The sequence below is a fragment of the Talpa occidentalis genome, unplaced genomic scaffold (genome assembly GCF_014898055.3).
Source record: "Talpa occidentalis isolate TD23 unplaced genomic scaffold, MPIMG_talOcc4v2.1 talOcc4.16, whole genome shotgun sequence".
In the NCBI taxonomy this organism is placed as follows: Eukaryota; Metazoa; Chordata; class Mammalia; order Eulipotyphla; family Talpidae; genus Talpa; species Talpa occidentalis.
This window is the reverse complement of record NW_023601653.1, coordinates 62,051,411-62,078,730: the sequence shown is the minus strand read 5'-3', so window position 1 is coordinate 62,078,730 and position 27,320 is coordinate 62,051,411. Positions and strand designations below refer to the sequence as shown.

Genomic DNA, 27,320 nt, shown 5'->3' with positions numbered 1-27,320 from the left:
TTCTGTCCATGAAAACCAGGCGATATTAGGAAAACACTTAGGTTTTTAGCATTAAGTGAAAAAGCCAGGCCACCATTAACATGATTTCAACTCTGTTACGTATCTTTTTACAAAAGGTTAGAGGGAAACATGACAATTACATAGTTGTGGTTGCCTCTTAGAAATGAGATTATCTGTGATATTTTTAAAAGGCTGTTTCTGTTTTTCTGTGTTTTATAAACATCTGTTTTGACCATGAAGATTTTTCCCCCAAATTGGAGTACTTCTGTTTGTTTGTTTTTCTCTCATAATATATTTATTTGTCTTATAAGGGATTTCCCCCCCCTGCTGATTTTGGACTCACCAAGCTAAGTATATACCGTTAGAAGCCCGCGTGCGTGTGCTTACAGGTCTGCTGTGCTGGGGACCTTGTTTAGTTCCGTGCAGGCCCTGGGGGGTGTATCACTGAGCAAAACCCACAGGTCCCTTCCTCATAGACCTTGCCTTGCACTGGGGAAACAGTCAATAAACGAGGCAGAAAAAGAAAATATACAGCATAGAGGGTGGTGATCGGTGCTAAGAAAAATACACAGGAAGATAAAGGATTTGAAATGCAAGTGGGGAATTTGCACGAGGGAGGCCTTGCAGGAAAGGAATTTTTATTAGAAAGACCTCTTGACTAGTACAGAGCTAGCCAGGGCACTCTTCCTCCCAATTCGGTCTATACCTCAGATTTATCAAAATTTTTCACCAGTGACAGTGATGGTACCCGATTGTTTACGACTAACAATCTGCTCGCTGTCATACTTGCTGGGATGTTCTGAGCTGGGGACATCCTTGTTCCCTGTTGGTAGATGGGAGGACACTTGCAGATCCACATTCCTTTTAAAAACCATCTCCAGTTGTTTCAGGTCACAAGGATTCCTGAAGGATTGTTATAGGATGTGTTCCTGGAGCTTGAGGCAACAGTAAACTTTTCTCTGCCTGTGCTGACAAATTGGACCTTGCTATTGTAAGCCTATAGTTGCCACCCTGGCCTTACACCATCGTTCACATCCTGCATACAGATGGAGCGCTTACCCCTGGCCTGAAGTTAATGCAGACCATTGGTAGAAATGACTAGAAAGGTCCTCCCCAACCTGCAGCCCAGAGCAGATGGGCTGTGAGTGAGAAAGCACTCTGCACGGTGGTGGGCGCTGTGTAATGGGAGCAGGGTTGCGTTGGGGAATAAAAGTCATTTATTTCAAATGCAGCGAGACTTGTGTTGTGTAGACGTGTGGGCATTAGTAGCACAATTCTAGGCTCGTTTCAGGGATGGTTCTCCCTTTACACTGAGGTCTCCTGCTGTGCTCTCAGCCCTGCGGAGAGCTACATTCTCTGCCACAGTCACTCACCGGCCCTTGCATCTTGTAATAGTCACAGTGCTACCCTCCAGCACCCAGGGTTCACATGGGCCCTGCTTTCATGCTTGCCTGCTCGCCTTCTGGAAGGACTGCCAAGAGGGGTCTTCAGTGAAGGGGGGTTGCAGAAAAGGAAGAGCTGAAGGGGGCCTGTGCACTTGCGCTCATATTCTGCATTGTGGAAACTCCAGGGGAGAGGCAGTGGCACTTCTGTCCTGAGCTTTTATTTTTACCTTGATTATTTTTCTGTTCCTGATTTGCTGTCTTTCTGTGTCACCTTCTGGCCCTTTGGGGATGGGAGGGGGTCGGCAAAGGAGAAGGTCATTTGAGTGACTTTCACAGGTCTAGCTTTGGGAACTGCCGAAAGACTAGAGACTTTTTTCCTGCCTTGCTTCCAAGATGTAACATCTCAGAGGATAAGAAAGCAGAAGAGGAAGTTGGACAAGTCATAAAATAATCATTGAAACAATGTGATGCAATTTAAATTCTTGAGGTCCTAGTATCTTAATTTTCTGGAAGACCCAAATAAAATTTGTTCCTCTGCTGAGACATTTAGATATATTGTTTGAACAAAGGAAACAGAGTCACTTCAAAAAGTCCATTATGTGGTAATAGATGCCACTCAGTCTGCGGTGTAATTAATGAAAACATTGGCGACAGTCTGCCCATTGTTTGTCCCTTGCGTAACAGGAAATGGCAGACTAATAAGGAGCTGAGCAGGCTTACGTAATTCTAGAAGGAAGCAGAGCCTGCACACAATTTCAACCGTCAGATTCCTGATTGCAGAAAGCTCCACCTGAGCAGGCTCCTGTTCCTCCTGGACACGAAGACGTTGGTGTGACTTGACGTCATTTGCTTTTGACATTATCAGTAGTTTTTGGGTTTTTCGTTATGGACAGAAATGGTGTCTTGAAAAAATTTGCTTTAGACCAGTTTTAACCTGTGCTAATAATTTGTTTGACCAGGTAGGACTACAGAAAGTAAATGTCACTGGGGACTCTGGTGACTTGGGCAGTCGAGTGTAATGTGGTGGGGTGGCCCTGGTGTCAGGAGACCCGAGTCCAGCAGGACCCACAGTGTGGACTTAGCTGTGTTGCTCACTGCCCTGGAGCAGTCTTGTCCATGCAGTGAGCTGTGGGGTGACAGCTATCTCTCAGGACCCCAGCAGCTCTCTGTCCTGGGCCCCCTGGTGAAGTGAGGGATTGTGAAATGCTTATACAAGTGAAATGTCAGAGCACGCGGTGTACCCACTGGGCCTGAGAAAATGTCACTCAAGTTTATCTGCCACCAAATAGTTTGTTCCCTTTGGTCTCCTCTCAGTTTTTGTTGGGTAAATGTCCATGTTATTTAAGTCTGCTCATTTGTTGATACAAAAGTAAATACTGGTGGTTAAGTTAGAAACAAGTGTTCTTTCACGCAACACTATAAAAATCACCATTTAAATTCATCAGCTAAGGATTTCCAAAAGGTATTGAACACACGGCTCACCGTGGAAGAAGCTGGCGTGGGCATATACCTCTCACACTGGACCATGTGTGAATTCTGCCTTTAATTTTTTTTTTTGAAGATTGATTTATTTATGTATACAAGAGCTGGGTACAGGCCAGAGGTTTGAGGGTGAGAGGATTCACCAGAGACAGAGTGAGGAGCAGAACAGGCCGACTGGCTGAAATACACTGCTGAGGGGAGCAGCAGGCGAGACAGGAGAGGTCTGCCGTGCCATGTAGGTTGCTCCCTGGCCAGAGATCGAACTCATGCTGCAGAGGCTGTGGATTGCTTCACAGTGCTGTGCTTAAAACCTTGCACCACCAGGGAGGCCCCCTGCTTTTAATTTTTGAAGAAACTTAAAAGCTGTTTTTCAAAGTGCGGCACTACTTTACACTCCCACTAGCAGGGCGTGAGGCTCTGGCCTCTCCCTATCCTCACTGTTACTTTTTATGGTTGCCTGTGTAATTTAGCCATCCTGGCGAGCTATAAAGTCCTGTCTCCCCGTAGTTTTGATTCCTATTGACTAATGAGCTGAACAGCTGACCTGCTGGCCAGTTGTAGATCTTCTCTGGAGAAAGGAGGAGCTGTATTCGCAACACCAGAAAGGGAGAGTCAGGAGAGCTGGGAGTTCTGAGATTCGGGACATGTGTAAGGATGAAGCTTTATAGAAGACATTTTAGAGAGGTTTGCTTTTTTTTTTTCCCCCCCTTTGCATTTTGAAAGGACACATGTGTTAGGAAAAGGAGAAAGAAAAAGAGAGAGAGGCGCTTACTTAGTCACAGGCAGGCAGGAGAGCTGCCTGGAGCAGTTGGCTTTGAATGTGGCCATAGCGTTTGGGAGTCTTAGTTTTATTTTAGTACCATGAAAAACAAATCTCCAAGCATATTTGGTCATTCCGTGGAATTTGTTATAATAATATAACATTACATTTTTATAGCTGTTCTATTTTTAGATCACTCTTGTGATATCATCCAGTTTATATAGTTTACATAACCTTCACTCTCCTCAGGGATAAAATGGATGGGTGGACACATTATTATTACCGCTTATAAAAGGTAGAAGCTCTGACTTCTGTACTGCATTATTAGTCATAGAAGGGGTTTGTTTGAGGGGGGAAGGAGGATGAACCTACGTTGCTTAAAACCAGTATTATGCCTATCTCTAAATAGATGTTTGAGCATGGCCAAGTCCTCACAGACTGTTACTGACCTTCGAATTCATTACTTGTATAGCTATAGAACAGGATGAATTATAATTTTCCATTCAGCACTTTTAGCCAGGAAAATAAAAAGAGCAGACCTGTGTATCTGGGTGTATTCATTGCATTTCGGGGCGCAGAAGGCTGCCCATCCAAAGGAAGAACAAAGCTGGGGCTGGATTTGTGGTATGAGAAGAAAGGCAGACAGCCCTTGCTGAGCTGGCCCCTGCTCCTCCTGCTTCCTCCTCCCCACCCCCACTTCCTAAACTGACCTCCTTGGGAAACAGGAATTTAAATGTAAAATGAATATAGAGAAAGAGAACTGTCTACTGAGACTAACACAAATTGACCTTGAGGCTTACATGACCTAAGCGGTATCACATTAAAACCTGAACATTACGTATAGAGGGTGGGAAAGCTGAGTGACTTCTTTTTAATGCAGTGCAGTCACAATTAAGTCCTTAAGCAATTGTTTTTGGTTTTGTTTTTTTAACATTTCTTTTTTTTTTTTTAAAGATTTATTTTTGCATACAAGAGTTGGGTACAGGCCAGAGGTGTGGGGGGTGAGAGGATTCACCAGAGACAGGGTGGGGAACAGAACTGGCAGACTGACCAAAGTACACTGCTGAGGGGAGCAGCAGGTCTCGAACTCATGCTATGGTGGCTGCAGACATCTTCATATGTTGCATCTTAACCCCTTGTGCCACCAGGGAGGCCCCATTTTTTTTTTTAACATTTCTTGTAAACTCAGGGTTGGAATACCAAAAGTCAGTCAATCATACAGACTTGAATTTTGCTAACTGTGGAGCCGTTTGCCTGTTCATTTTTCCTTGTGACCACAGAAACGCTATCAAGCTTGCAAGTTCCATCTTGTACACAACTTAAGGTTTTAGAATTTAGAGGTGTTTTTATGAAGTGCTTATCTTTTCTGACTTAGAGTTTGGATGAGATATCACCAAACAGTGGTGAGAGTTACTCATTCTCACGGCTGAACATAGAGACCAGAATCGTGGAAGGACTTGTAGGTAAATTATGACTTCAGTTATCATGGCTTGTGAGGTTTTTTGGTCACAAAACTTTGGAATGAGTCACATGACTCTGCTGTAAGATTCAGTAGCAGAAATACAGAACAAATAGAAAACATGTCAGCGAAAAAACACAATGGTGAGTTGTCATCTGAGTGTGTAAGCCTTGAAGATAGTTAATGTAACAGACATGAGGCACAGCAACAACCTCCTGCCTTTACAACAAAGTTTATCTCTCTGGATACCTCGAAATGTCATTATTTCCCCTGCCCTTATTGGCAAAACTCTTACCTTGCTTTCTTGTTTTTCATGTAAAAGAAGTTCGAGATACTTTCTATTCACATAGATTTTGTGATTAATGGGGTTGCTTTTCTGGAGGTTGTTATAGGTGTTTTGATCATGTCACCTGCTTACTTTGCACATCAACCCTACAAGTTTCTCTTCTAGGGCTGACCTACAAAATCGTTACCAAAACCCCCTTGGGGTTTTTTCTTCCATGGGCTGTAGTAGAATTGACTCTTGAAAGATATATTGTGTCTAAGCAACATGTCTGGATTATGTGTGCTCACTTAAGACTCAAACATGAAATAGCTTGGCACAAAAGTGCTGCACTCATGAAACACGGGCCCCCCGGATGTGGAAACGTGGAGGGAGATATAGGCCATGTGGACAAATTCCTTGCTGAGATGGGGGTAAAAACCAATCAGGTAGCATACAGGGAGAGAGGGCATGATTGCCAAGGACCTTAAACATAGTAGTTGATTCGTTAGGCCTTGGAGACATTTCAGATGGCTTCATTGGGTGTCTAGACTGGTAGAGTTGGGGGTGAGGTCAGAAATGCCCTTGTTAAGTGAAATGTAATACCCCAAGAAGGTTCTGAATGGTGGGAGGCTGTGTAATGAACCATGCTGGCTTTTATGAGGTGACCAGGGCCCCCGTATCCTCTTGCCTCTTGGGAGGGAGAGCACTCCTAGCTGCTGGGTTGGAGCCATCCCAAGGAGGCCTGGCGGTGCACCATCATGACGGGTTTACCGGTTCACTTCCTGTGCGGTGCTGCGTAACTAGACAGGGCTGCAGAACCCTCCGGAGGTGTGCGTTACCTCCATGTTATTTGCGTTTCCTATTCTGATGGAAGAATCAGCATGGGAAAACAAACGTGCGTTGTCTTAACTTCCCCTCCTCACTACCCCTTTCTCCGCAGACACAATATAAATGAAGAACAGGTGGTTTTTTTCTTGGGGCTGGCTGGGGTCTCCTATGTGTTCATTAGTTTGGCTTTGTTTTTATCAAGCTATTTCCAGAGGTTCCATGGTCACACGCGTTGAGTGCTGCCTGAGTGTGGTGCCCGGGCAGGGGCATGCTCTTGGAGTCAGCGAGCAGGGGTGGCTGGAGTCACGCCCAAATGTTGAGATGTAAACTTGCATCCTGGAGTTTGTTTCTCCCTGCAGAGGAAGGGATGCGGGCATCCGACGCACTGGAGGCTCCCTGCCCCTATTCTATCCAGACAGTAGGTTCCAAAGATCTTTACTTGGGGAAGAGGAGAGACCTTAAAAGGGGACCCCAGAGCCTACAGTTTGTTTTCCTGGAGAGGGAGAGGGCACGTGAAGCCGCCCCCCAGTGGTTTGGGCCACGGTACGGACTTGAGCTTGGTTGGCAGATTTCCCTGAGTGATTTCCAGTCCGCAGCAGTTCAGGGAGGAGAGGAAGGGATGGGGACCTCGTTCCAAAGCTCCTCCGTGCCGTGTCGAGTCCTGTGCCAGGTGGGTTTGCTGTGTCATCTCATCAGTTTACTCGTGCCAAGCCTGGTGCTCTGGAATTTTTGCAGATAAGACCTGGAGACAGAAGGGGTAAGTTTATCTACGCAAGAGGCAGGCCAGGTTCCAACCCTGGTCCCATTTCCAAGCCCAGGAGTCTTCCCTAAAGAGAGCGAAATCCCAGGGTCACAGCAGGGTGTAAGTGGCTCCCAGACAGTGGCCTTTTAGGCCTGGTGAAGATGGTTCTGGGCGGCTGTTGTCCAAGCCGTGCTTCCCATGGAGCCAGCGGCTTCCGCTCACCGTGGAGCGTGCTCACACTGGACGCAGCGTCCCCTGATGCTGACTTGGGTCAGCGAGGCTTAATGTATTTCACTTTCTCCCCCTACAGATGGATCTGTCCGTCGAAACCCTCTTTAGCTTCATGCAGGAGAGGCAGAAAAGATACGCCAAATACGCCGAGCAGATCCAGAAAGTCAACGAAATGTCGGCCATCCTCCGGCGCATCCAGATGGGCATCGACCAGACCGTGCCTCTGATGGAGCGGCTCAACAGTCTGCTGCCCGAGGGCGAGAGGCTGGAGCCCTTCAGCATGAAGCCAGACCGAGAGCTCAAGCTCTAGAGCCACATGGCCCCTCTGCTGGCCGCTGCTCCCGGGGACAGAGCCCCGCGCCGCCGGGACCCTGAGGACTTGAGAACCAGGTGGTGTGACCAGGCCCGGGGCAGGTCGGGGGTCTTGGCTCTCCCGGAGGAGGGCGGGAAGCACTGGGGCTGGTCTGAAAAGCTGACTCGCCCCCCCCCACCCCCCTCACCCCTTCCTGGATGCATCTTCCCTGTGCAGCGCGAACTGAACTGCTTCTGTGACAGCCGGAGTTGAGTGATTAGGAATTCTCTACAGCACTCCTGTTGGGGATTATTTTTATTTTGTTTCAAGTTGTTTTTTTTTGTTTTAATTGAAAGTGTACATTGTCTAGTCTAACTTGTGAGGTGAAACATGGGGAGAAGGGGAGAGGTATTGTAAGAAGCTCTCCGGGGTGTGGCTGTGACACAAGCACTGATGAAGTCAGGCCTGTGCGGTTACTCTTCCTCCCATGTGCATCACATGCGGGCCTCGCCCGGGGCACCCCCTTCCCGCCCCGGTGAAATGCAGGTACTTTTGTTGTGTGCCGGGTTACTGTGCCCCATATGTTGTCTTGGGAATCTGACGATTCCTTTCTACACCCCCATTGGGTTTATCTCCCACTGACAACTGGTTTCCTTGGGGCAGACATAGTTACGTCTCTTTATATTACATCACTGACGGGATTCCAGTTTTTGGAACAACAATAAGGGTTTAACCAGTAGCTGTGTGACTCATCTGGTGAACTTGGGGTGCTGAAGGGGTGCGAAGTGTTCCAAGGGAGGAATCTCTTACTACCTAGTTTCAGGCTAACTGGGGTCCAGACCCTCTTGTGCCTCTGGTACCTTAGGAAGTGTGCCGGTACCTGCAGTCCCGCCGCCACCATGGCAGTCCCTGCTGGCCTCCAGCCCAGGGAAAATGCAGGTGCCCCCTCGGGCAGCGCTGTGAGAATCACATTTCTGGGTGAGTCTCCTGTCTGGGAGGTGGTGGTAAGCTGTACGTAGGCCAAAGGCAAATGTGAAGATAGCCTCTCGCGGCCTACCTGCCTTCCCGGAGAGTCTCTCTGATGTCGGCACAAAGGTGGGGTTGTGGCGATCGCTGCCATGTTCAACAGGGCCGCTGCAGGTGCGGGGAGCACGGTGTGCCCACGGAAGGTGGTTTTGGGATGTCAAAAATAGCCTTCGGTGTATTTATTATTTATGAGATTAAAATTGCTCCCACTTCATCCAGCATATCTCGGGTAAATGTTACCCAATTCTACTCTTGGATCTTAATCAGACACTATGTCGTAGGTGTTGAATGACAGAAGAAATGTACATCAAGCGAATGAAAAATATTTTTTTGGTCCATAGTGTAAAACTCAATAGCTTCTAGGATTTTCTGAGACCACAAAATACCAAGATTGTTCATTCCCTCTGAGCGCGAAAGACAAGGCGGGAATGAAAGCCAAGGGAAGCAGCCGAGGCCCTCCAGATCCCACTTCTGTCCCCTGGGAACTGGCGCCTTAGGAGGGGTGGCAGAGGCCTGAGGAGAATGTGGTCTGAGGGAGCCATGGTGGCACTGGAAGCCAGGAGCTGGGAATAGCGAGCTCCACCTTCAGAATTTGCTGGACCACACTGACCTGACATTCTGTATCACACCCTTTGATGGTCGATTTTAGTTGGCGCCTTCACCCATTTCTACAGTACAAATCAGGAAAGATGTTCTATACCTTAGAAATCTATTAATAGCTAAAGGCCGTTCTAGGAAACGTCATGGGGGAAGGGGAGGCAGCAACACTTACTAAATAATGCATCTTCCCCTCACTGAGCTGCAGTGCCCCTGGAGTTGCGTATAAAATTTCCACATAATCAAGGTTCTGACTCTGGCCTGTATCTACTCCACGATCTCTCCCTCCATCCTGTTTCATGCCATGTTTTGTCCTTCGGTTTTCTTATCACCATTTCATCATGCCTTTTAATATCTGCTATGGCTAGACTAGATTCCAGCTAGACTTAGGAGTATTTTTTCTAACTTCACTATTTTTTTAATTTCAGTGGGCAGAAAGATTATCCATCTTTCCTTTGCCTAAATTCACAGGAAGTGGCATTTTTAAGCATCACCTTTGTTCTTTTTTCGAGTTCCTGGAATTCATGGCACCAGCGCTGAACACAGGGATATGTTCATAACTTTCGAAGAATGAAGGGTTGGCTGCTTGTCTATAGAGCTATAAAAATTGCTCAGGTGCCATTATCCTCACTGCATTAAATATAATTTACAAATAAAAGCACAAACAAATAAAATGGGATGCAGACTAAGCCTGCGAGGATGGAGATTTCTCAATGCTTTTCAGCAGTTAATAGACTGAATGTGGCAAAAAGACAGATCTAGCCTGGCATGAAACACTCGCTGGCCAGTTCTTCCTCCAACTCCCCCTTCTTACGGAGAAATTACATAAAACATGGTATTAACTTAGATTTTGGTCCCAAATAGATGTACTAGTTATTACTGGGTAGAAACAGAAGAACAATAGGTAAATCGGACATTACTCGAAAGAATTGTAATTCATTTGATATTTATGGTGTGTGAGGGTTTTACAACCTTGGCTAAGCTGAGCCAGAATTCCCTTCCCTGTTGGTTTCTGTTCAGGGTTGGCCACGAGACACTGGCATGAGATTTGTTAGTGGAACTCGGGTGGCAGCTGCAAGTTGCCACAGGGGAGGAGCTGTTGCATCTCCTGCACATTGTCCTAGGCCTGCTGCACCCTGGGTGAGGCCAGTGGCTGTCCAACAGCCCCTCCAGCTCCCGGAGCTCTGCCTTCAACTCTTGCAGGTTAGGCCAGGAATGGGACCTGCTTATCCTTCAGCTGTGGCTCCTGATGAGCAGCAATGCACACTCCCACCTGCTGCTTGCAGGTTTCAATGTCCTGTTTACCCTCTTTCCCAAACACCCAGTGATTTCAGGTGAAAGAGCATTGGACAGGGACTCTCTGACCAGCTCCTTTAATTAATGGCTTAATTATTCCACATCATCCCTGGCAAGAACCACCCTGACTCTGTATGTGGCGTGACTACTCATTTCACTCCTACTTTTTTCCAGTGGATTCTGAGAATCTGATCTGCTGTTCTAAGAGACAGTGATGACGAATTTCTGCTGGTTAGTGCCCAGTCACCTCACAGGCCACCAGAGGATGTTTCAGGGATGAGAAAGCAGCCCAAGTGTCAAAGAGCCTGGCTGGGAGTTTCCTGACTTGGTCTTTGTCAAGTTCATTTGATTTCCCAGTGCCTGTCTCTACTCCCCTCTGGTGTGAGCTGGTCTGGATGGACCTCAGGCCCCTTCGAGCTCACTGGACCCTTCAGCGAAGCTGACATCTTCACCAGCTGCCCGAGCACTGGCCCTGGGTCTCTATGGTGACTTTAAATTCAACAATTTTTCTGTCTAGTGGTCCCTTCTTTTAAAAACCTGTGTCTAGTCATCTCTATCCTGAACACTATCAAAGAGGCCACTTGCTTTACTAGTTGAAGTGGCAGTTTGGGAGAAGCTGGCCTTCCCCCCTATTAGATGCCTATAAAATTCCAGTAAATGAATTGTGGGGTAAAGAGGTGATTGTGTGGAATTCATGTCTGTTGCTTTACACATACCATGTCTGTTTCCCTCAGTTTCATGTTTAGGAGCTTATATACGTAAATTTATATGTACCTGTTCTCCCACCTGAGAGAAATTTCTCAGAATATGCAGTATATTTTGAACATAGATTCCTCACCGGTGTTCTCTGCAGAGTAAATATTTGATGAAATGAGTTTTCAGGGCTCTATACTCTGAAGTATAGGAATGTGCTCAAGAAACGAGTTATTTTTATGGTTAAAGTAGCCTCTGGGTATTTGCTTTTTCCTCCAACATACCAGAGGCTGGAAATGTTTCCCGTACCTTTTAGGTACTACAGACATGCTGTTTTCCAGGTTACATAAATTTAGGGCACTGGGGGCTGACGTGTGCCAAGTTCTTTATGTTGATTTATAGTGATAACTTAGCTTTGACACCTCCCCTAGCAAAACTCGGCCTCTTCAGAACTTAGCACACACGTATAAAAACGCCACAGTAATTCAAAGTTTTGTGTGCCTGATTTGTTTATACCTCAGCTAAACCCGGATATATAATACTCAGTAGGAAATTACTGGAAATGTTGATACTAAAGATTAAAGGGCAGAGTGAACGTGTGTATGTGTAAGTGTGTAACTTTATATGTCAAGCGTCTTGTAATTTTGACAAGTCATTTTGCTTCTCTGTCCCTTACCCTGACATTTCATTTCCCAATTAAAAGCGATACAGGGGGCCTCCCTGGTGGCGCAAGGGGTTAAGACGCAACCTATGAAGCAATCCGCAGCCTCTGCAGCACGAGTTTGATCCCTGGCCAGCCAGGGAGCAACTCGCATGGCGCAGCAGACCTCTCCTGTCTCACCCGCTGCACCCCTCAGCAGTGTACTTGGGGTCAATCTGCCTGTTCTGCCCCCCACTGTCTCTGATGAATCCTCTCACCCCCCACACCTGTGGCCTGTACCCCAGTTCTTGTATGCATAAATAAATCTTTAAAAAAAAAAGCGATATAGTGTCCCAGAGGAGGTGGCCTTGTTTGCTATTTATAGTTAATAACCCTGAATTTCTCACACACGCCAGACACGCATCTTCCATTCAAATGTCAGGGCTACAGAGGGGAATTGTAACTGGATTATCTACATGCTTCACACCAAAAACAAAAAAAAAAAAAGCAACCCCCCTTGAACAATGAAATTCAGGTGCTTCTAGTGTGTGACCTGTGGCACCTGGTTGCCTGCAACCCTTATTCTAAGGGACACTGAGGGTTGTATGTGCATAGAGGACCCGTGGGAATTTACGGATGTGCCAATTATTTTTTTGCCTATCAAGATGTGTTTCTACTGCTACCTTTTATTATACAGCGAGGTCTGATTTACAAAGTTTTGTGAACCAAGTGCTTTTCACTGAGTTTTCAAAACTCATAACTGAGCAGAGGGAACCAGACCACAGCTGACGCACAGTCTCCCGTAGCCAAGGCCTCTGCCCTGCAAGGTCACGTTCTGCATTCCCGATGGGACAGCACTGGGGAGAACGCTAGTGTTTAGCCAGAACCAAAAGGATGAAATTTTATCAGCCCAATTTGATGTCTCTGGACATAAACGACGACTATATGACTGACATGTTAACGGTGCTGTCATTTTCCAGTTGATTTCGCAACACTTTAAAGATACAAGCGAGTATAATTATGCTGTACAAGGATGAATGGGCCCCACAGAAGGCCAGAAATAACTTACTTCCCTCTCCCATTTATAGATGCGGAGTAATACTTAGAGAAAAGCACAAATTTTGTTTACTACACTCAAAACATTCCTGCTTCGTGTCAGAAAAACAAGGTTTGGAGGGTTACAAGTTCTCATCAGCTGGTGCAGGAGGAAAAACTTACTTCACGTCATTTCTTTGACGGGAAGGCTGTTTCATCCAGGGCTCATTTACATTTTATCAGGTTTTCCTCAGACATCTACACCTTCCCTGTTCCCTTTAGTCTGTGTGCTCTGATTCAAGTTCTCAGACCCAAACTAGTCCTCCACCCCACTCCCCACCCGGAGCAGGCTGTCTCCATGAACCCCAAATTGGTCCGCAGTTGAGTAATCACTGGCTTGGCCTTAGGTCTGTCCAAGATCTACACCTCCTCATCCTTCCTCCTGCACCTTCCCGCTGCAGGCAGATGTACTCCACTCCTTTTATTCTTTCCCACTCTCTCCTCCATTTTCTGCCAGGTCCAAGACAGCTCGTCTTCGCTCAGCTAACCCAATCCTCCGTGCTTTTCTCTTTCCTCAAATCGGAACTCAGAAGGCTTCGCAGCCAACTTACATGCCATTCCCTGCGATTCTCTTTATCGACATTATTCCACACGCCTGCACCGAAGGTAAAAGTTTTAGTCCTTTAATGACTAATTCTTTATTAGCTAGCGGGTGAAACAGCTTCTCGTCTTGTAAATCGTGATGGCCAGGGTCACGTTATGCAGAGGTCACGGAGGCCTATGTGGCAAGGACAGCTCTTCAATAAGCCAACCCTGACTGACAGGGGCTTGAACAGCATGCGTCTACTTACATGCAGGTTTTCCTGAAAACACACCATGGACATGGATGGTACCAATAAACACAGTGCAGTTAAACGTATTTTGCCTATGATTTTCTTAACTTTTTTTCAGTCTTAAGAATAACATATATAGGGCCTCCCTGGTGGCGCAGCGGTTGAGCGCTGGGTTGCGAAGCTGCCCGCGGCCTCTGCAGCGCCGGTTCCATCTCCGGCTGCTCCCCGGCCACCGGAGGAGGGTCCCACATGGCGCACAGACCTCTCCTGCCGCCCGCTGCCCACCTCAGCAGTGTACTTAGGTCCTTCTGCCTGCTCTGCTCCCCGCTCTGGCTCTGGTGAATTCTCTCACCCTCCCGCGCTTCTGACTGTACTCAGTGCTTGTATAAACAAAACAAACAAATGAATAAATAAAACATGCCTCTATTAAAAAAAAAAAAGAATAACATATGAAATATGTGCTCACTCCTTATATTATCATTCAGTCTTCTGGTTAACAACAAGCTATTAGTGAGGTTTGGGGGGAGTCAACTGACACAGATTTTCAACTGCACAGGGTGGGGTGGGGGTGAAGGGCTGGTGCCCCAACCTCTGAGTTGTTCAAGGGTCAATTGGATTCCTCCCAGTTTTTTCTACAAAAATGACTACACCATTCACGTCTTACATTAAAAAGTACGACGTGTGATCTGTCTTCCTACCCCGTGCTAGTTCTGGATTCAGCTAGAACATCTTTCCCAAGGCCCTGGGTTTGGACACGCTGTTGTCCAGGCCAGCTCTGAACTGCCAGGGGACGCGCCCGTGTTTCCTGTGAACGGCAGAGCATGGACAGACCGGACGGCCTCACCGCTTGTTGTTCCGCTCAGTCCTTGGACCTGAGACGATCAGAGGCAGGGTCCACTCCTGCCTCCTCTCACAGTTTGGATGCTGCTGCTCCCGCCAAGTTGTAGCTGCAAAGAGCGCTCCTTTCTCACAGTTAGGTATAAACAGGTACCAGTTTTGATTTTATTTCATTATATTAACATACAGGACACATCAAATGAGAAATGCACAATGTAACCACGCCACAGCCTGCCTTACTCCGCAAAAACTCTGTATTATATTCATATTAAACATTTACATATTCCACCTAACCCTGCAAATGTACTAAACTGATTTGCAGCATTTCTCATACACAAGTCTAGCTTTGCTCCTTAAAAACCACCTTTCCATGTCCCCCTAGTAGACTCCAGGGCTCCGCCTACCCCCGTTACATGCCCAAGCCAGAAGGTCTGGGCTGCCCGGGCCTTGCCTCTCGGGCCGCCCTTCCGCAGGGTGGTCTGGATCCCAAGAACTGAGGATCTGACACACGCGGCAAGGACTGAAGGCCGCAGTGAACGAGCGCATCACAGCCAGTGAGAGGAAGGGGGCAGTGGCCAAGAGGAATCCCGACGGATGGAAGGCATATTTCTGCCCGACGACCTCATTCAGACCACGTCCCCCCAACCCCAAACTTAACATCAGAGTCACTGCTTTCACATCAAAACTGTCAGACAGCTGGGCTAGACTCCGGGAGAGGCGAGCTGTTACGCACCTGTGTGTGTGTGTATATGACATTACCCAGAGAGCACGCCTGATTAGATCTGAGATTTAAATGTAGACAGAAAAACTCACTCAGATCATGGAACAGAACCTTCCACGGATGGCAAGAAGGCACTCCCTCTGCTGCTTACTCCCTTCCTGCCTTGTTTTACACCCACATCACAGCACATCTCCAGTTCTCTCTGTGAAGCTCATCATCACGATCGAGTTGGTTTTGAAGCATGTCATTCTGCACCGGCTTCAGGAAACGAATCCATCACATCCTTATCAAAGGACCATCCGTTTCTTGCTCGGAGGAAAACCTGAGAGGGGCATCACACTAGCTGCACTCACCGTAGGGACAGTGACAGCACCCACCCACCCCAGGAAGAGCTGCTGCCCTGGATGAGGCTGCCCCAGAGGACCACACTGCAGTGGCCAGGACGCAAGTTAGCACTTAAAAGCAGTCATGTACTATCCCTTTTCAGCTCGTCCTAACCCCCCCTGCCTTGCAGCTGCCAGGATGGATTCCACACAGTGATTGTAGGTAGGGCTGAGTGACCACCTCGGTCCAGCTCCATTGTGATACACCCCACCTACTGATCAACAAAAGGCCAGGTGGGTCGCTGAGAAAGCCTAGCTGTGTCTTTGCACCCTGCTCACAGAAACCGAAGCCCAGCAGCCTTCTGACACTGCTTATTCTGAACATTCTTCGCTTTATCAAAGTCTCTCTCAGCCCCACTGGTAAATTAAGTCTAAGGAAATTCAAGAAAATGACACCCTTATCCGTGCCAAGGGGGGATACTTCTGAGAAGTAACCGTATCCTGCTTCACCTCAGCAACCTTACCTGGCCCTAGTTTTCTCTCCCTCTTGGTGGTTTCCTATAAAATTCTACCTTGCTGTTGGGTTTTTCCACAATGCATCTGTGCAATGAAACAGAAATGGAAAATGTCTACTTCGCTACCTTGAAGGTGAGGCTGCTTTGCTACCAACCCAAATAAATTCACATCTGGCTTTAAACCAAGTTAATCTTTATTTAAAGGATTAATAATCCCATTTTGAACAATTCTTTGATTTATAAAGAGGGAGATAGACTGTTTAGCGTCCCGACCTTAGCATACATACATCATTATGACCAGATTCCTGGCTGTTAAACTGAATCCTAGATGGCTTCCCTTCTCTTTCTTCGTAAAGTTGAGAAAAAGAAGAAAAAAATTAACTACCTCCATCCAGGCCCAAGTGGAAATTTGTGCATAGACAGTCTGAATTGGTCTGAAAAGTGTGGCTAGCTACCTACCTATTCACAATGCCTAGAAACGGGCTACCAGACATGGTAGTGGTGAGAGCCCCGACTTCTGTCTGAGGTACTGGGTTTGCTCTAAGTAGATCTCGGCAAGGCCCCTAATGGTCGGTCCAGCAGAATGATGCTCGCGTCACCTGGCCGTCAGGCAAGGAGCTGTGACTCAGCTTTGGATGTGGTCATTTCTCTTGGATTCGCCATTAGGTTCTGTCCCTAAGAGGGTCTACCCACCCGACCCACAGGCTGGCTCAGACTCAGCACTAAGGTGCACCAGGGCAGGGACTGGACAGAGATTAGCATCTGAGCGCTCTTTGAGCACGACATGAACACAGTAGGGGATTCTGTCCTGTGACACCAAATAGAACTCGATTTAGTAAGAACAAGAGGCTGTGCAATTCGTTGCGTAAAATCCATCTGTCAAGGGCGACTCTAGCATCTGCCCTTCCACTTCTAGTAGAGAGAAATACTAGATGGTTTCTCGAATGCAGATGTTAAGAGAGAACCACCGTGTTGATCCATCTTCTGCTTTTACACCATAGCTCCATTTTCCAAAAATATATATGTATGTACATATATATATTTCAGATTTACAGGGAATATTTTTCGCGAACAAGGAACAAAAAGAATCCATGGAAGTCACGAGCGCCTTCTCAGGAGACCTCGATGATTTCCATGCTGCCTGAAAAGCTAGACTGGCTGCCCACTTTTCCCAGGTCTTCCCGGGCCCTGCTCTCTGACATGATGCTCTCTCCAAACTCCATCTGGCAGCTCCGGCGTTTAAACTGCTTTTCGAAAGGGCTCTCCTCGTGCCAGCTCCGCCGCGAGTCCGCTCGGTCGCCCGGCTTCTGCCGCCGGCGCACGGAGTAGACGGGGTCGCTGCCGGTGGGCAGCTGGCTACAGCTGCAGGCTGAGTAGCTGGCACTGCCGCCATATATGGCCGAGGCAGAGTAGAAGTGAGAGGACTCCGTGGCAAAATACCAGCTGTTGGTCAGGGAAGGGGTGGAGGTCTGGGGAGCCAAGATATCCGAGTGCCAGCCCTTGAGGCCCAGCCCAGCGGCAGACTTCGCGAGGTGCTGCTGGCTGGTGGAAAGGCCGAAGAGGAAGTTGGTGTGGTAATTGTCCTCCACGCTCCCGCTGCGATGCAGGGGAGACAAGAGGGACCTTTGGGAGGCGGCTCCGCTGGTGCTGGTTCTTACCGCATGCAGCCGCTTGCTCTGGCTGTCTGTGGGCCTGCTGCTCGGAGGCTTCTTGGGGATGTTGGCCTCCTCCTTATCAGGGCTGCTCTCCGGAGTCTGCTCCGACACTTCCTCGACGGGAGAGAACTGGCATAGCTTGTTGGTCCCGTCCAGAGTAGTGGAAGGTTTGTAGTATTCCAGAGCCTCTTCTGAAGAGGAGAAACCACGCAAGGACGCCGCCACACTGGCCGAGTACGAGACGGATTTGATGTCCAGCGAGAAGGAGCGCTTGAGCTTACTGCTGTCTTCCAGCTTATCCGCGGGCAGGTGGAGCCCGTTCAGCGCCTGGGCCAGGGAGCCGTCCTCCAGTAGGGGCGGCTGGGCGCTGGGCGCGCTGGCGGGAGGCACGGGCCTTTGCCCTGCTGCCGCTGAGGTAGCAGAGTTGGCACAGGGTGGACTGAGGGGCGCCTCGCTTTTTTGTCCACTCTCTGAGACCACAGGGGCAGGTTCGTTTGGCTTCTCCAGGTGCAGCAGCTTGAGTCTGCTCTTTGACCCTGAGGCTCCAGTCTGGTTCTTAATCTTCTTCTCGTAGTCCAGGAGCTGGCCCAGAAAATTGAAGTTTGGAGATATAGTAGGTCTTTTTTCTTTCACAAATCTATGAGGAGAGGAAAACACTTGAATTTTACAACCATACTTTACCTTAAAGATATATACGTAAATAAATGAGACCTTCCCAAATATCTTTGGAAGATGATGGATTTGAAAGTTGAAGGAAAATAAAAAGGAATGAAGAATAAAAGGGTAATGTCTCTAGAACATGCTAGAAAGATGAGGCTAGGCCCCAACAGGTCCTGGCTTTAAGTCTCCTTGTTTCCAAGCACCTGAGGCTTCCTCCCCGGTGCCCAGGGACACCACACACCTATGCCAGCGTCAGAGGTGCAGCACCACCCATTTGCTCCAGCTCTGACTTCTCAATATTGTGTTTCTTGAAGTTCCTAGAGGCGCTTTCTCAAGAAAGCTCACTCTTCCTAATGACTGAGGAAGAGGGTGTCGGACAGCCAGGGCATCAAAACCAAAACTTAGTTCCTTCTCTTTGTCTCAGGGAGACAGAATAATCAGCTACAGAGTGATCTGTGCCAGTGTCTGAAAGAGAGTATCACCTCCTCGCTTAATCCTCAAAACTATCCTTTGTCAGGTGGGTACAATTATCCTCATCACATAGGGACCAAATCACACAGCTACTTGGGTGATTCAAAACCAGCCTAACATTTAGGACTTTTTTTGTAACCACCACATCAAAGATGCATAGAAGGTGGAAACAAATCATAGGTAGTTTTATGTCTCATTAAGGAAACACAGTCTTAGAAATAGTAAGTAAATTCTTCAGTGGACTCCGACCCTCATGGACGCTCCTCACTAGATGCAGGAGAAATAATACTGAAAATCTGTTATCTGAATAAGGAGAAAAATCAAGACTCCTTGGAAATCAAGTCATCTGAAACAAATTAACAGCCAGAAATAACTGGCTCAAGTCTACCAAGAATAATCTAGGGTCCTCATAATAAGACTTTAACGTGGTGCATCTGTGGATGGTTCTTCTGGTCTGCGCCCATAGCAGGAGGACCTTCAGGGAGGAGGCCTGGTGGGGGGTGAGGAAGCTACTGAAGACAGATGCCGGCCCCACGGTCCTGTGAGAAACTGTTTAGTAGCTAGTTTCCCACTTGGGAGGAAAAGTCCAATGGTTACACATGATCTGTTCCATGTGTCTGATTTATTGTTCCTTAATCAGTTGGAAAATGACCACCTCTACCCAACAAGACGGAGGATTTGGATTCATCAGTCACCCAAGAAAAACCCAGTGCGTAGGGTTTACCTGCCTTCCATTTTTGAGAGGAGGGAAGCAGGGCAACTCAGTCAAAATCTGAGCAACTCTAGAATTTTTATTCATGGAATGGAGTCTGACAATTACTTTTATGTTTGCAAGTATTAAACTTTTTCCTCACCATGACACCCAGTTTGAAGCAGAGAGATTGTATTAGCACTGTTCTACTGGAGTCTTTTTTTCTTATCTCTAACTTCAAACAAAGCACAATTTCTGTAACAGGATAGTGACCTCTGCCTGGATTTGTTATTTCTTCATTAAAACTTAGAAAGCAGCTGAGGGTGAATTTAACACAGGTTAGGGCAGAATGCACGCTCGATGCCAAAAATGCATTCTTCTCCCATCTTTGAAAGACCAATGAAAAATCCACAGTCACCTGTGAAGAGTGGGGGTAAAATAGTCCTGGTCGATTTGAATTTGGTGACCCACCCTCCTCTCTAAGATTCAGGTCAAGTGAAAAGCCAGTCACAGGACACACGGTCCTGTCCTCACCTGTAAGCTTCATCGAGGGACATATCCATCCTCTTCATGATGTAGGCGATGGCGATGGTGGCCGAGCGAGAGATCCCGGCCAAGCAGTGCACGAGGACACAGCCATTGGAGGCTTTTGCTTTCTCTGTGAGTTAAAAATTCAAGAAGGGTCACAGCAGTGAGGACTGGTTTCCATTTACTGGCTCGAGGTGTCTATCATCTGAAAATTCAAAGTGAATCTCACCTGTTCACAGACTATCCTTTCAAATTGCTTTCCAGGAGACAGGGAAGGGTAATCCCCAGCACTTACACAGAAGGCAATCAAGGGCCCAATGTGTCAATAAGCACTTTGTTCCTAACTCAGGCTGCCTGGCTCTAATTCAGCACTTTACGTTGTGCATTTTTTACATTATTTTTTTGCTAGTTTTTTTTTTTAAATATTTATTTATTTATACAAGAACTGGGGTACAGTTGGAGGCGCAGGAGGGTGACAGAATTCACCAGAGACAAAGCGGGGAGCAGAACAGGCAGACGGACCGAAGACAATGCTGCGGGGAGCAGTGGGCAAGGCAGGAGAGGTCTGCTGTGCCATGTGGGTTTCTCCCTGGCCGGCCGGGAATCGAACCTGCACTGCAAAGGCTGCAGACAGCTTCACAGCACTGCATTCAACCCACTGTGCCACCGGGGAGGCCAATTTTTTACATTATTATTTTAATGACTTTTCCAGAGCATAAATCCTACATTGTGATTGCATGATTCCACTTGTTTAGTGCAGAAAATTTCAGAAATACAGAAAAGAACAAAGAAACAAACATCCAAAATTCCACCCCATAAGGTATAGCTAACATTTTGTCTGACATAGCCTTTTTCTAAGTATAGATGAGATCTTAAAATTTGTTAAATATATTTTCATTGCAAACATATACAGTGCTACTATTTTAAAGGGAGGAAGGGACGGGGAGAGAATCACAATGCTACCATATCACAAGGCAAATAGATGCCACATCAAACTACTTTTAAAAGGATGGAGCTCTGAGAACTACCTTCCTATAATTTCGCTATTTTTCTTCGGTAGACTTTTAAGTATGTCATAAAATGGCCCAATTTTTATTTGCGGAATTTAAGGGGGACCGAAGAAATTTTCATCCCTTTCTTGACTGCCTCATTGCATCGTGTTAATTTCCCACAATGTGGTAGAAGAGCTCCTGGGCAGGTTGCTAGAACAAAGAACTAAGGAACATTCAGTTCATGCTGCCATCTCTTACTGCTGAGGAACATTTAACCCTTCAGGTGGGACTGCATAAATGATCCCACACAACACATTTTAAACAGTGTTAATTTTAACAGTCACAGGTGTGCTCACTCAATTATAGTTTGCTTACCCGGACGATTACAGGCAAGCTGCATGAAGCTCAAGTCTTCCCCTTTCATTCTTGTTTTGGTTGATACCAAAAGCTTACCAAAAATTGTGATTCTTGGACTTAACAGATATCCAAGAAATCTGCTCTGGCACCTGAATGACAAAGGCTACTCTAAGCTCACTGTGGTCTACTTTACAAATGTTACAATTCTCTAACATAGGACTTGCTATTCATTATGTATAACATTATGTATAACCTAACAGTCTACGAGTGTTGGGTAAATGAAGACTGGTCAGGCTTTTGCACCACTGGCCTCTGTGGCTGTCACCTGTGGACTTGATTGTGCTAATGCAGAAGGTTCTTGGGAGTGTGGCTTGGTGCGCACATGCCTGATTGTGGACACCTGGAGTATGGTGTGGGCCCGCACAAGTGAAGTGGGCAAACCTGCGCCTGGAGGCTGAGCATATAAGGACAGCGTCCCACAGCGATGGCTATGACGAATAGTGGCTATGAGAGGGCAAGTGACTACGAGAGGCAGGACCAGGAGATGATGCCAGAAAGAGCCCAAAGAGAAAGTGTTTACTGGCACGACAACGAACTATCAGTTTCCCTTAAAAGGCCTAACACGGGGGCATGCAGTACACACCCTATACATACTGGCAGGCTGACACTTTTAAACAGCAACCTTTATTAAAAAATGTTAAAGGATTAGAAGGGGAAAAAGCCACTAGAACAATTCAGGGATAATACATGGCTGAATAAAAAAAGAGCAAGGATAACATGGAAAGGGTAAGAGAGCTAGGGAGGAAGAACAGTGACAGAACAGTGCTAAGAAACTAACTCATAATTTTTAAAACAGCTATTGTGTATTTAGAGCTAGCTATGGCAGTCCCATGGTGGTGGACTCTACACACCTCACCTCATTTAATCCTCACCATATCCCAAGAAGGTAGACACGTCATCTCAGTTTCAGATCAGGAAATTAAGGAACAGGACTTTTAACTCACCCCAAATCATTTAATAACTCATGGAGGCAGGACTCATTCAGTTTGGTCCCAAAGTTGGTGCTCTTAAGTACCTCCCTGCACCACCCATGTACAAAGTCAAGAGTTTGGGGTGGGTAAGGTGGGGCCAGGGCCACGAAGACAGTGAAGGAGAGGGGACCCTTAGAAGCATCCAGCTAGAATAGTGATGGCTCATGAGTAGCTAAAAGCACAAACTAGCAAAACTATGATGAGCCTGTAAGCTAAGTCCTGGTATGAGGGTACCTTCTTGTGACTCTGTCGTAACTGACGGCGGCTGGAGCAGCCTGGGGAAGCAAACTAGCAGACAGTGAGCATGGGCTGGATGTCCAAAGCGGGCTAGAGGTTCTGCCCCGGTTTATTCGGGTGGGATGAGGAAGGTGAGTCACCCTAAGTAAGTATAGCCAAGCAAAGGAAATACTGATAAGTAAGTAAAAATATTTTCAGATATTACAAATGAATTACAATAGGTGTTTGTGTGTATCCGACCAATGTAGAACAGGTTCAAGTTTGTTCGTATGAATGAAGATATAACAGGATGACCCCAATATCTCCCATGAAAGAAGAAAATAAGCTGTAGGCAATGTTACTCATATTCTGTGCTCTTGATTTTCCCCTAAACTCCCCATCCCCCAAGCTCAGACTTCAGAGAAGCAGGTTCTCTTTTTACACGGATCCTGGAATTGAATTTTTAGCTAAAATGAGAGCCAGTCCTCTAGATTGAAAGGACCAGCAATGGAAACATGGACCATAACTGATGTCTTTTAAAAACTGAACGATATGCTGCGTATTTCCCAGCGATGAAATTTGGGCATTGGCTTGCAATTATTTTAGTGTGAATTATCTAAGCACATAAGCTATTTCCAGAATTAAAGATCCTAATTAAAGATACCAACTTCTGGCAATCTGGACCCTTGAAAAAGGGTAAAGTTTCTGTATTACCTCAAGTTCCCAAAACATAATGCAGAAAATTCCTCTGGCAGATGAAAGGATATAATGAGGAGCTTAATTTATGTATTTTCACTTTCAAAAGGAAGTAGTTTTTTTTTTTAATTACAGTAACTTATTCAATCCATTTAATTATGAATTAGAACTTGTGTGACTGGGGTAAGAAAAAAACAACAAAACCTCCTCTCATGGAATGTCAAGAGTCACACCTTGTTATGTTCTCAAGTGCCAGCAATGTTTCTCTCTGTTCAATTGCTCTCTCCAAAAACCACATTTCAAACAGACGTCACCATGTACTACCTGCAGACCTGATCCTGCGGCACCAAAATGTCACCTCAGCACCTGACGTGAGGAGCTGGGCAGCTCCAGGCCTGACAGGTCCAGCGAGCAGAACAGTCTGCTCAAGGTCACACCCAGTGACAGCAGCACGCCAGGGAGGTAGGCGCGCATATATGTGTGTGAGAGTGCGTGTATGACAGGAATTTTATTAGATCCCACACTACTCAAAACTACTGCCCTGTGGACTGAGGCTTAGGAATCTTGTGACATGCAGACTTTCAATGTCATGAGATTTGTTTTCACACGATTTGCCTTTCTTTGGCTAAACATGACAGCAGCAAGGTAAAATAGTTTGAGGAAAGCCACCAAGGGTTCCCCAGTCTTTTGTAGGATTTGAATAGGCAGATAAGATGATTTAATCCCCAAAGTTGAATTGGCTGTCCAAACACTTGCAAATACATCACAGATCCTGAGGGGCCAAGCCAGCCCCTCAGGGCCACACATCACACAAGCCCTAACACCACATAAGCAGCACCTCCTGTTGTTTTCAGACTTTTTCTCTGAAGGCAAAAAAAAAAAAAAGCAAGAAGGGAGGGGTTTCACCTAGGCATGAAGCTGTCTCACCCAAAGCGCTTGTCTGTGACTCAAGCTACTTACCGATGAAATCTACCGATTTGTCCAACCACGGCAAAATTTTCTCACAAAAGCTGTCATTCACAGGCACTCGCAGGAAGTGAGACTCGGGGATAAAGTCAGGCTTTGGACAGGTGTTGCTGGCATTTAACACATAGCCGATCCCATTTTGCTGCATCAGCTCCTGTAGAGGGAGAGGAATTAAAGTGACTGATAATACATGGCCATGATCATCTTGAAGGAGCAAAGTTAGATATAATGATAAGAGTCACTAGCTTCCTTGAAATAATAAGTTTAGCCGATGAAATGCACAAACCTAGCACAATGATTTATTAGACTTAAGTTTAAAGCAGTTTTCTTTTTTAAGGGCAAAGGAGCCATTTTGAATAGTGTACTTGTACACCTGAGAGGAGAAAGCAAACATTGTACAAAAATAAATGAACAGTAATGTAAAATATATATAAATAAATTATACAAAAATTAAAAAAAAAGAAAGTGTGCTTGAAGATCACCCATCACTAATAGAGTCAACTCTCTACTACCTTCATTTTGAAAGCGAGAGAGAGAGGTGGAGCAAAGAATACAAATTACAACCAGTTTACTATGACCTTGGATTATATGCAAACTAAACGTGCTGGGTTTTCTCTGCAAGACAGTCCTAACGCATTCTTCTCCAAAACTAAGTCAATTTCCAGAGCTTAAGTATAAGTTCTATATACTGAGGATTCAAACATACATATCCTCTTAAGTTTCCAACTCCTATTTCCAGCTACCTATGGATCTCTCTATTTGGGTGTTCCATTAAATTCCTTTAAATTCAAAATGTCAGAGACCCAACACATCACCTTTCTTCCTTCTCTGCCCCCCAACTCCTGTTTCCTCTCTATAATAATCCCAAAGCTGGTTTATGGTCATAACATCAGATACACTGGAGGTAGAAAAATGAGATCACTAGCCTCATCCTCCTTCCTCATGACTCCCCACCCAAATGGCTGCTAAACTCTTGCAGTGTTACCGCCCACTTCCCAGTCACATCTCAGCCCTCACCACCACAGCGAAAAAGCCACCAGGGAGCTCTCAGAGCTTGCAGTGCTTTCCTCTTCAAACCACATACTCGACAGAGAGGAGAGTGAGCTTTCCTACAATTAAACATGCTTGGAGGGCCTCCCTGGTGGTACAAGGGTTAAGACGCAACCTATGAAGCAATCCGCAGCTACTGTAGCATGAATTCAATTCCTGGCCAGCCAGGGAGCAACGCACATGGCGCAGCACACCTCTCCTGACTCACCCACTGCTCCCCTCCGCAGTGTACTTCGGTCAATCTGCCTGTTCTGTTCCCCACTGTGTCTCTGGTGTGTCCTCTCACCCCCTGCATCTCTGGCCTGTACCCCAGCTCGTGTATGCATAAATAAATCTTTAAATAAAAATAAAAATAAACATGCATGGAGTACTTTATCCACACATTTAATCTCACTGCCTACTTCTGTCCCATAAATCTGCAAATCCCTCAACATCAGAGACACCTGTGCCCTTCCATGGTGGTGTTCATACCTCCCAGTGCTTAGAAGGCCCTGCTCCTCTGATGACGCTCTCCCATATTTCCTATGTTGTTTAAATTAACCAGTTGTGGGCCTCCCTGGCAGCCTAGGGGTTAAGTCTCAGCGCTACCAATGCGAAGGCCCACTGTGACTGCCTGAGTTCTATCTATCCCCCAGCCAGGGAGCTGACCCACATGGCGCAGCAGACCTCTCCTGTCTTGCCCGATGCTCCCCTCAGCAGTGTGTTTCGGTTAGTCTGCCTGTTCTGCTCCTCCACACTGTCTCTGGTGAATCCGCTCACCTACCGCACCTCTGGCCTACACCCACCATGCAAAAATAAATAAAATCTTAAAAAAAATTAATTAACCAATTCTGTGTCCTCTTCCCCTCTGATGTATTAATCATTCCTTCCTCTGTCCTCCCACAATACTTTGCTCTCCCCCTACTGCTAACGCACTAAGCAGAGTGTTATAATTAGCAGGTTATTCTTGTCTCTTCTCTGAGTAGCAAAGCAGTGAGGTCTTGGACTGTCTTGCTTGTCTATCTTCAGCACCAGGAACACAGTTGCACCCAACATGTTCACCTGACCCCCTCCACCATTTCCCAGGCCAGCCTACAGAACCTGCTTCATAGTCGTCCACAGTGCCTCTTAGGAAATGTTCTATGCCTGGCACAATTCTGTTCTAAGCAACTCTGGTCACTTCCTTTTCTTGGAATGCTAGCTCCCCTGCAAACGTTTTCCAATTACCTGAAAGACGGTTGGTAATTTTCTTCCTATTTTACCCTACTGAGACATGCAATTATTCCCTAATCTTCATTTACCACATCTGGCACAATAAATGTGTTTTATTTTATATAAAAAGTCAACTTAATAAATCCAGATCATGGATGCTAGCCTCTCAACTGTGAGGTGGCGAGGTCAAGAATTCAACTTGGGAACTGGACCTTTTTGGAGAGACGGGCCCAGGGCCATGCCAGAGCCTGGTCTTCTGATGGTCTTGCCTGCTCACATTGGCTGAGAAGCAGGCTGTGAAGACCTCACTGGAGTTTACTGCAACTTTTTTTTAATTTATTTATACAAGCACTGGGGTATAGGCCAGAGGTGCGGGAGGGTGACAGAATTCACCAGAGACAGAGCAGGGAGCAGAACAGGCAGATGGACCAAAGACACTGCTGAGGGGAGCAGTGGATGAGACAGGAGAGGTCTGCCGCACCATGTGGGGATCTCCCTGGCCGGCCCAGAATCGAACTCGCGCTACAGAGGCTGCGGACAGCCCCACAGCATTGCACTTAACCCGCTGCGCCACCGGGGAGGCCCTGTTGCAACTTTTAAACTCTGGTGCATATAGCAAAGGTCACATCTGTCCCTCTACCGGCTAGTATCTACTCTCCCTGGAATAACAGCAGTGGGTTGCTGGTCCTTAAGGAAAGGGGCCCTTTTATATTTCCTTCTCCTGTTCACAAACAGTACTACACAGATTTATTGAATTAAAAGGAAATGGAAGTGGTAACACTGCTTCCCACCCAACTGAATGCAGAGACATAGAGGTTTCTGAGAAGAGGGGCTGATGCTAGCAGTGGGTGCTGCT

At 46.6% G+C, this 27,320-nt stretch overlaps 2 protein-coding genes across 3 annotated transcripts in view; one reads left to right on the top strand and one right to left on the bottom strand.

Moving 5' to 3' along the window:
• Positions 1 to 13,906, top strand: part of BORCS5 (BLOC-1 related complex subunit 5) — a 62,358-nt gene extending 48,452 nt beyond the window's left edge. For both annotated transcript variants that reach the window (XM_037514342.2, XM_037514341.2), the window contains exon 4: positions 7,232 to 13,906. In XM_037514342.2, the coding sequence (XP_037370239.1) occupies positions 7,232 to 7,462 (231 nt within the window). In that variant the 3' untranslated portion in view covers positions 7,463 to 13,906. The remainder of the gene's footprint in view (positions 1 to 7,231) is intronic.
• Positions 13,907 to 16,139: 2,233 nt separating this feature from the next.
• The window catches only part of DUSP16 (dual specificity phosphatase 16), a 112,811-nt gene continuing 101,630 nt past the window's right edge, over positions 16,140 to 27,320 (bottom strand). The window contains exons 8-10 of the mRNA XM_054696438.1: positions 24,218 to 24,377; positions 19,972 to 20,095; positions 16,140 to 18,252 (exon numbers count right to left, since the gene is read on the bottom strand). Coding sequence (XP_054552413.1) covers positions 17,073 to 18,252; positions 19,972 to 20,095; positions 24,218 to 24,377 — 1,464 coding nt within the window. The 3' untranslated portion in view covers positions 16,140 to 17,072. The remainder of the gene's footprint in view (positions 18,253 to 19,971; positions 20,096 to 24,217; positions 24,378 to 27,320) is intronic.